Source organism: Rattus rattus, chromosome 1, assembly GCF_011064425.1.
Source record: "Rattus rattus isolate New Zealand chromosome 1, Rrattus_CSIRO_v1, whole genome shotgun sequence".
NCBI classification, from domain to species: domain Eukaryota; kingdom Metazoa; phylum Chordata; class Mammalia; order Rodentia; family Muridae; genus Rattus; species Rattus rattus.
The window spans coordinates 248,288,491-248,298,544 of record NC_046154.1 but is presented as its reverse complement, the minus strand read 5'-3'; the positions used below and the strand labels follow the sequence as shown (position 1 = coordinate 248,298,544).

The 10,054-nt window shown below is 49.3% G+C and overlaps 1 protein-coding gene across 3 annotated transcripts in view; it reads right to left on the bottom strand.

Annotated features, from left to right (window-relative positions):
• Nucleotides 1-5,776: 5,776 nt before the first annotated feature.
• The window catches only part of Znf707 (zinc finger protein 707), a 33,129-nt gene continuing 28,851 nt past the window's right edge, over nucleotides 5,777-10,054 (bottom strand). For 2 of the 3 annotated variants that reach the window (XM_032916908.1, XM_032916896.1), the window contains exons 2-4: nucleotides 8,672-8,801; nucleotides 8,251-8,361; nucleotides 5,777-7,100 (exon numbers count right to left, since the gene is read on the bottom strand). In XM_032916908.1, coding sequence (XP_032772799.1) covers nucleotides 6,277-7,100; nucleotides 8,251-8,361; nucleotides 8,672-8,801 — 1,065 coding nt within the window. In that variant the 3' untranslated portion in view covers nucleotides 5,777-6,276. The remainder of the gene's footprint in view (nucleotides 7,101-8,250; nucleotides 8,362-8,671; nucleotides 8,802-10,054) is intronic. The other variant, XM_032916901.1, reaches the window with a different exon arrangement.

Genomic DNA, 10,054 nt, shown 5'->3' with positions numbered 1-10,054 from the left:
TTTAAAAAAAAAAAAAAGAAAGGATCTCTCTATATAGGTCAGGCTAGCCTTGAACCCAAGAGATCCTCCTGCCTCTGCCTCTGCCTCTTCAGTGCTGGGATTAAAGGTGTGCACCACCACCTACCTACCCCGGTCTTGTCTTTTCTTTTAACTTGTTTTTAAAGATTTATTTATTTTATGCATATGAGTACACTGTAGCTGTCTTCAGACACACCAGAAGAGGGTGTTGGATCTCATTACAGATGGTTGTGAGCCACTATGTGGCCGCCGAGGATTGAACTCAGGAAGAACTGCCAGTGTTCCTAACCGCCATCTCTCCAGCCCTTGTCTTACTGTGCAAGGCCAGTCATTAAGATGCTCCTTAACTGAGGTTTGGACGCTGTTGACTTTGGGCACCTTTCCCGTCCAGGAAGTTCAGGGCAGGCGACAGATGCAGGAGGAGGAAGCCCAGAGCCTGGATACTTCTGCCACTGCCTTAGGGATCCTCAAGTTAACGTGTCCAGGAACACAGCCGTCGGCAGAAATCCCCATGGACCTTCCATCTTTTTGCACCAGGGTAGGTCACCTAGACAGAACTCTGATGCAGCTGTTCCTGGGCAAGATTGGATGGGACTAGCAAAGTGGAGGCGCCTCACTAAGAGGTCAATGTGGAATTCCTTCCTAGGCATAACTAATCAAATGTCAACCGCTCACCCAAGGTGAGGGATCATGCAAATGCTAGAGCCCCCTCAGGAGACAGTTTTAGGGTTTAACAAGACTGTATTTAATAATAGTAATTTGCCTGGTGATGGTGGCTCATGCCTTTAATCCCAGCACTCAGGAGGCAAAGGCTGGTGCATCTGAGTTTGAAGCCAGCCCGGTCTACAGAGTGCATTCCAAGACAGCCAGGGGCTACAAAAAGAAACCCTGTCTCAAAAATAAAACCAAAGAAAGAAAAAGAAAAATATTTATGGCTTGGGGAGACAGCTTAGCTGTCCAGAAAACTGGCTGCTCTTCCAGAGATTCTGAGTACCACCTACATGATGCTCACGCCATCTACAATGAGACTGGACATCTTCACCTGTACATGCAGAGCACCCAGGTACAGAAAATAAATAAATCTTTAAAGACTTCTTTAGATTTTTACATGTATGGGAGTTTTACCTCCGTGTATATGTGTGTACCATATGCGTGTCTGGTGCCTGCCGAGGTGAAAGGGGGAGTCCGATCCCCAGGAATTGGAGTTACAGATTGTGAGCCATTGTGCGGGTGCTGGGAACCAAACCTGGGTCCTCAGCAAACGCTTACCACTGAGCTGTCTCTACAGCTGCCTACAAGGAATCTTTTATCTAATAGTCTAGTTGCAGGGCCTCCAGAATTGCTCAATGAAAAGAGGACCAGGTAGACCATGAGGCTGTATGTCCTGGTGTCCAAGAGACGCCTCGTGACCAGACTTCTGACAGATCTAACATCAGACACTGAAATCTCTGTGCTGCATATGTCTAGATATATGTTGGCATACATGTGAGTATGCTTGTGAAGGCCAGGATTCGACGTCATCAGGGGTCTTCCTTGATCACCCTCGGCTGTATGAATGAGGTCTCTGGCTGAACTTACTAAGCTAGCTCAGCAACTTTGCCCCCAGGAATCCCATCTCCACCATTATGGGTGAGCCACATACCCAGCATGGGTATGTGGGTATCCAGCATATTATGTGGTGCTAGGGACCAGATGCATGCACAGGAAGTGTTTTATCCAGTGAGCCATCCCCCAGCCCTCAGATGCTACAGTGTAAGTGTGAAACACTCAGTAGGTATTACTACCGCCATTGAGTTGGTTACCCAAACATCCTCACCAACTCAATCCTACCAACATTTTCTGCAAAGGGGTAGGTCATCAGACCACATCTAAGATTCTGGCCAATCAGAGTCACCAATTCCAACGCCAGGCTACGCAGCAAAGAGAATGAATAGATGGCTTGTGTGCCTGTTATGTGTTCAAATAAAACCACAAAAACTGCCAAAAAAAAAATAATAATAAGATTCTGGCCATTCCCTGCTGCCAGTGCCCAACCTCATCTGATATTACCTCAGCTGCAGGCAGTTCCCAGCGTATATAGGTGGGGTGTTAACTGAAGGTGGGACTCAGTGTGAAGCTTCCCCATAAAGTAAAATACTGTTTCACCAGGTTAAACTTGAGTGGGATCCTTCCTTTGAACTCTGGGGTTGTCAATGACAGGTACCACGGCTTCTGTGGCAAACTGAATGAGATGGTTCCCGTAGGCTTCGGTGTTTTGAGCCCTTGGCCTCCGGGTGACGGTGCAGTTTTGGGACGTTTGGGAGGCACCGCCTTGCTGGAGAAGTGTGTCTCTAGGGGCGGATTTTCCATAAAAAACCCCATCCTACTTTCAATGTTAGCTTGGCTGAGTGTATGTGGTCGTGGATGGCTGTTCTCAGCTTCCTGCATCTACTGCCATGCCTCCCGACAAGATGGACTCTGATCGCTCTGGAACGGTGTCAACGTAAACTCTTCCTTAAGCACTGTTGGCCTTGCTGCATTACCACAGCAACAGAGAGGTAACCACTACAGCATCTCAAAGGTCGTGAGACACTCAGGGCCCTTCTCACCTCTTAAGTACCTTTTTAAAGGTACGAAAGCCATGGTTTCTCCTCTTCCTCTGTATAAGGCTTTGTCATTTTCCCCACGGCCTGTGACTGAGAATGCGAGGGAGATGTAAGGGACACTGGGAGGAGTTGGCCACAGCAACTGCTAGATGAAGCCTCAGGACCGGGCAGACCAGTGGTTATCAAACCTGTGGCCCTTTGGGGGCCAAATAACCCTTTCGCTGGGGTCACCCGACACCACTGGAAATCACATATTTACATTATGATTCACAAGAGTAGCAAAACTACAGTTGTAAAGTAGCAACAAAAATAATTTTATGGGGCATCACAACATAGGGAAGTGTATTAAAGGGTCACAGCATGAGGAAGGCTGAGTTGGTCAGTCAGCTGCAGATGGCTATGGTGGTGCAGGCTTGTGACGGCAGCACTTGGGTTGAGGAGGCAAAAGGATCAAGTTCAGGACCAGCCTGGGCGACACAGCAAGAGACTATCTCAAACAAGTGAGACAAAATGACATTGCAGTTGTAGATAGGGGAGACCCAGGGGTAAGGTGCTGCTGGCCATCTGTCTTCCCAGCCCCTCTATGAGGATACCCCAAGCTGGGACAAACCCACCAGAACACTCTAAGCTCCAGTGTACCCCACTGGCTTCTGGTGCTAGGTAGTCAGTGAGCATGGAAGATGGATGTCACTGTGGGTTCAGCCTTATCTGCCCTCAGATTTGAAATGGGAAATGGCTCTGCAGCTGCCTGCCACCGAGCACTGCAGACTGAGGCAGGCTGTCAGATGCCCTCACGAGTGTGCTTTGGCTGGACATGGGCACGTGAAGTAACAACTCTACTCAGGTGAGAGGCGGCCCCAGCCATCCAGGGTCTCCAAGTTACCATTGTGAGTGGATCTCGGTTTCCACAGCATTGTGAAGAGGTGGTTGGCACCTCGAAAAAGATGCCTTTCAACCTTTGGATCCAATGTGCTTCCAACATTAAGTCATTAAGTCACTCAAGAGCCAGTTCTTTCTGTCATTTAGAGAGGCCACAATGTAGGTACCAGATATAAACACAAGCTGATTGTTAGGGATGGACCTGTGCTCTCTCCCATCTTGAGTTCCTGTGGATTTAAGGCTCCAAAAGTGGACACAGCACACAATATGCTATGAGCCCCAAATCCTCATCTACTTGGTATTCTACCTAAGGAACCTGCTTAGCTATGGCTTCCAGATGCTGGGATGGGTGGAGCAGTGCTGGTCCTACTGGAGATGTATGTTTCCTCGATCTGTGGACCTCATCTTTGGATCAAGGTAACCAGTGACTGCCATGTTTCTTATAGCTTGCTGGCTAAACAAGTGAGTGTTGGCTGGGATCCGGCCCATAGGACAACCACGTAACCCCATGTGCACACCTTTACAGGGCTGATGTGACAGGAGACACTGCTGGCCACTTGACTGCTTTTTTTAAAACACTCCTTCAAACAAGGAGTTGGGGATGAGCTCAGTCCGAGAGCACTGGCAGAACCCAAGGCCCCTGGGTTCAGTCCCCAAAAAAGAACAAAAAAAAAAAAACAAAAAAAAACACCTGCTGAGGTCAGTGAGTGTGCAGAGAGACACAAGCACTCTGCTGCTCATTACCACACACAGACAGACACACACACACACACACACACACACACACACACACACACACACACACTAAACAAGGTAGATAGAGGCCAGCTGGTCTAGAGAGGAACTCAAGGGACTGGTGGTTTAGGCTTGCAATCCCAGCCACTTGGGGCCTGAGGCAGGAGGATGGAAAGTTCAACTCAGCCTGGACAATGTGACTGCCTCAGAGGGCAGGGGAAGCAGTAGTTCAGCAGTACATGCCTGGCTCTTAGGTAGGTTCACTCTTCAGAACTACAAGAAAAACTACAAGTCACGGTGCCCACTCCTCAGATACAAGGGAAATACCGCACAGCAGGCCTTTCTGCCCACTCCCACCTAAGAAGGCCCCTCCCAACTCCAGGACAGGAACAGACACCTATCTGCCTGGGAGGCCTTAGGTGGAAGGCGAAACTGTATTTGTTTATCCACGTTTTTATGTACATTTAGGAAGTGAAATGCAGGCTCCTGACTTAAACTGTGGACTTAGCAGTTCTATGATGGAACTGCAAACTCACAAGTGACCCAGCCCGGTTGCAATCACACAAAAGTGGACCAGAATGCACTAGGCCTTGGTGCACTTGGTGTTGAGCCCCAACCCTACAAGTCAGCTGTACGGCGGTGCCCCAAACCCATTCAGGAGGATCAAGGCTTGGCCTAAATAAGCCTTTTACACTGGAGCAATGCCTTGGGGGAGAAGAGCACTTGTGTGGGTCCTAGGTTGTGTTCATCTATAAACCATCTGTAAACCTATTCCAGGATATCTGAGTCCCTTAGACATCTGTGGGTACCAGGCACACACGTTGCATACATAAAAATTTATTTTTGAATCTTAAAAACCTGCAGTGGCTTAAGCTCAAAGCCATCCCCAGCTCCATCTGATACACTGGGTTATCTTCTAGTACGATCTTCTGGTCCCCATTTCCTATAAACTGCACATACATCTGTGGCCTTGTGACAGGGGCCAGAAGAGGGTGTTGGAAGCCCTGGCAATGGAGTTACACAGACTGCTGGAAGGGGTCATGTGGATGCTGGGATTGGAACCTGGATTCTCTGAAGAGCAGTGGGTGCTTGTCACTGCTCTGATCTCTCTGCTCCAATCTGTCATTGGATCTGGAGATGACCTGGTAAGGGGGAAACCGTGCTTGGTCCCTTGATCAAGCTTGTGGACTGCAGGGTTGTATCCATGACCTGTACCTGGCAGACAAATTTGACTGCAAAGCTGACATGCTGACTTAGAACCGAAGATCCCCTGGGGTGCACAGCCGCCTTACACTGCTGTAAGGCCCAGCCTAATTCTAGGGGCATGACCCTGGGCGCTAGGGTCAGAGCTGAACGAGGAGCACTGAGGGCAATGGCAGGTGAAGCCATCACTTTGGTATGTGTCTAGACAGCAGACAGCTCTGAGAACAACCTGACGGCCACCACAGTAGCCACACCCTGTGATGGTCCAGTGGGGTCATTCTGCAGGTACACAGGGTCATCCGTGAAGCAAGGGCTCATCTACTTTCCCGGCAAGGCTCGACTGTGAAATAACCTGGTTATACTTTAATGAAACCAAATAAGTATTTATTGTGTCTGTATGCACACACATGAGGGAAGTCAGAGAGAACAGCTTATGGCATTTGGTTCTCTCCTCCCACCATATGGATCCCTGGGAATCAAACTCAATTCAAGTTTCACAGACTTTTACCCTTTGGGCCATCTTGTCATCTCCAACCGTAGGTTTTGCCTCAAACCTCCGTCCCACAAGACAGGAGACATGGAAGTGCTGGGAGGGAAGAGTTAAAGTGCATAGAAAAGACTCAGGCCCTGCGAATTCCTTAGAAACATAGCCAGAGAGAGGCAAGGAGCACCAAGGGAATGGCCGTTGCTGGCTCTGACAACATAACTGATCCTGTCCCTGTGTCAGAATTTCCACAAGGGTTGCAAGGAGTGAAAACTGCTGGTTCGAGAACCAGCCATCTGGCCTTCCTTGACAGCACCTGCTGCAGTTCTTCCCCACAGCTGAGAACAGGAGGCCGGGCTGCCACAGGAGACCCTACACTTCTCCTCGCCCATGAGTTCTCTGGTGCCTTGTGAAAAAACCCAGGTGGCGGAAGCCCTTCCCACACAGTTCACACTCATAGAACTTCTTGGTCAAGTGCAGCCGCTGGTGGATGCTGAAGCCCTTTGGCCACCTGAAAGCCTTTCCACACTCACCGCATCTATAGGGCTTCTCTCCGCTGTGAATCCGCTGGTGGTGGTTGAGGTTCTCTTTAGTTCGAAAGGTCTTGCCGCAGCTGTCACAGTAGAAAGGCCTCTCTCCCGTGTGAACAAGCTTGTGCCGCAAGAGGTTTGACTTCTGACTGAAGGCTTTCCCACAGTCACTGCACACATAGGGCCGGTGTTCCGTGTGGATCTTCTGATGCTGTGCCAGGCGGTCCTTCAGGCTAAAGGCCTGTCCACATACCTCACAGCAGAAGGGTTTCTCACTGGTGTGATTTCTCTGGTGGCGCAGAAGATTTGAGACCCAGCGGAATGTCTGGCCACACTCAAAGCATTCAAAGGACCTGGTTCCTGTGTGTACCGTCTGGTGAGCCGCCAGCCGGCTATGGCAGCTCAGTGCCTTCCCACATATGCCGCAGATGAATGGGTGTCCCTCTGCTGCACTCTTGCCCTGTTCCTTGAGGCCTGGCTGCCTCCTGCGGGATTTCCCATATGTCTGGTTCTGGAGGGCTTCAGATTTTTTGTCCAGTTTCCTCCCAGACGTAGCTCTGGTAAAGTGCGCTTTACCAGATGTTAGGACATTCTTCCGTAAGGTAGCCCTGCTCTTGGCTCCTGTCCGTGAATGGGTCTTCTCAGGAGCTGAAGCGTTTCTGCCTCCTGTGGAGGAAGATACATTCACACAAAACTGGCCCAGACACAGACCAACTTATAAAACATCCCACAGAGGGTAAAGAAAAGCTACCAAGTGTCAAAACAATTCAATCTACTTAGGGACTCAAAGAAGTGATGTGAAAATGTGTTCACTGTACACAGATGAACAAACACACAATGGGAGACTTAAAGGTGAACCTTGAGCTCGGTTGTACCAGGCTTATGTACAGAGCAAGTTCAGGGATAGCCAAGGCTACTCACAGAAATCCTGTCCCAGGAAGCAGGCCCTGGTTGGTACTCCTGCACAAACCAAACTATGGGTTTTCTGTTTTTGTTTACTCGGAGGCAGGGTTTCTCCATATAGTCATAGCTGTCCATGTGACAAAACCTATTCCTGCCTTGGAGGAAGGCCCAGGGCAGGCATTGAGAGCTCTCTAAAATTTAGAATCACTGACCCTATAAGCATAAGCGTCCTGCAAACAGAGGCTTGATGTACTCCCCCAGGGGTGGTTTCACATCATCTGGGGACTTCCCGGCTTGGCTCAGGCTCCCAAAGCTGCTTGATCAAAATCAAAACCTGAGGCAGGCAGTGGTGGCACATGCCTTTTAACCCCAGCAATAGGGAAGCAGAAGCAGGCAGATCTGTGAGTTCGAGTCCATCCTGGTCTCCAGAGTGAATTCCAGGTGAGTGAGGGCTATGCAGAGAAACCTCATCTGGAGGTGTACAGGCACAAAAACATGAGGGGACAAGATCCGGGCTGCCTATCTGGGGACTTGGGATCAATGCCCACCATGGCAAAAAGAAAAGCCCCTCATGACCAGCACTGGGAATATCTTAAGGATATTCCTTAAGGGCTTATCCTAATTCTACAAATGACAAACACTTGTGAAATAGAGAACCTGATCTCATCACAAACCTGGAGCCTGACCTCCCCCTCTCTGCCTTGCTGAAAGGATAGATGGCAAAGTCACAGCCATTGCTAGGGTCACAGACAGTGCTAGGACACTGTCTCCCTTTCTCAAATACCTCTTCTTCAGGTACAACCACCTCACAAGGGACCAATGACACGATACACATTCCCCCACGATCAGAGCTTAGTGTGAAGTCCCAATCTCCCACTATATCTGAGAGTGGGAAAAAGCCCATCTTGCTTACCTGGGCAGACACTTTTTTGTCTTTCCAGCTCAGAACTGTCCCATTTGTCAACCCACGGCTCATCCCATTGTTCCAGGCGAGAAATAAGGCTTGGTTTCCGGCCACAGCATCCTTTCCAAAAGGGAGAGAAATGATATCTGGTTGTGCAAAAGACAATGAGGCCAAGTAGCTCTGGGCAGCACAAGAACCCAGCAGCCTGGCCAGCCCTTGTAGATGTCCTGGAGAACCTTCCTGGAAGGTGTGCAGGGAGCCAGAAGGATGCATGTCTACATGTGAACACACACATGGACACAAGCCCCTGCAGGAACCCAACGGTTTGAGGAAAGTCAGGCTACCCTCGGGGATCCAAACCAGACTGGACGCAGCACAGGAGTCTTTAGCCAGGTCCCACCAAGCTCCAGAAACTACATGCAGCCCTTACCCAGTTCACTCAAGTTCCTGAAGTTCTCCAGCATCACATCCCGGTAGAGGGTCCTCTGGCTAAAACTGAGACACTCCCATTCTTCCCTGCAGAAGTACACAGCCACCTCTCTGAAGGTCACCGGCACCTGCTACAGAGTGACAGTGAGTCAAAAAGAGCATGCTAAAAAACCCATATGCAGTACAGGGAGTAGGGGCAGGGCAAGCAGTGACCTCTGGTGGTCGGGATTCATTGAGGGTCACCTAGGAGACATTGGGATGTGTTTATGAGGGTGTTTCCAAGAAGTCTAACCAACCCTGAAACGTATGCACTATCTACTGCTCCTTGGACTGTGGTCCCTGATTAATAAAAAGGGGAAAGCCAGCTGACCTCCAGCGTTTCCTGCCTCCTGAACAGGAATGCAAGCTGTCCAGCTTCAGCCCACACTCTCACCACCAGAGTGGGCTGTATCCCTTCAAACTGCAAGGCTCAACAAGCCCGTAGGGTGCTTGTCACAGCAACAAGTTACTGACAAAGTAACTTGTTGAAAACATGAAAACAGGGCTGGAGAGATGGCTCAGTGGTTAAGAGCACTGACTGCTCTTCCAGAGGTCCTGAGTTCAAGTCCCAGCAACCACATGGTGGCTCAAAGCCATCTGTATGGGATCTGTGTGTGTAATTGTACACAAAAAATAAATAAATCTCTAAAAAAAAAAAAAAACATGAAACATCCCCACTGTGCTGGGCCTGTCACTCCCCAGTTCATCCTGTGTCACTGAAAATGAACCACCAGTCGGGATCCCAAACGTGGAGGCTGAGACAGCTGCAGGACAGCCAGGGCTACACAGAGAGAAACCCCATCTTGAAAATTACTGTTTGGTTCGACTACAGCACAGCAGGACCTTCCCTTCAGATCATCCCATTGCTATCAGGAAAGAAGAGCTAATCTTGATTCTGTAGTCAGGACAACAAGGTAAGCAAACAGCACAGGCATGACCAGGTGTGCTGCAATGATGGGGTTGATAACAGTCTCACAGGGTTGAGGGCCACTACACTGGCTAGGATTGACCCACCAACCCTCAAGGCTGCGTGTGCTCTGCTCCCCGCCTTCTCATTAATGCAGGGCTCGAATAGTCATATTCCAGGATCATACAGTGCTAGTTATATTCAAGGTGGATCTTTCCTCCTAGGCTAACCAGTTACAAAAATCTCCCTGGTGAGTGTGGTGGCTGAGGAATGGTTTATCTTGGGAGCCAAAGGCCAGTCAAGGACACAAAGAGTAGCTATCTCAAAATAAACTATCAAAGAAAAATTCCTCAAAGGCACGCCCAGAATCATCTTATCTAGCGTGATCAAACCTAGTCATGCTTACCAAGGAAAAATTACCAAATTAGTAGGAGAAAA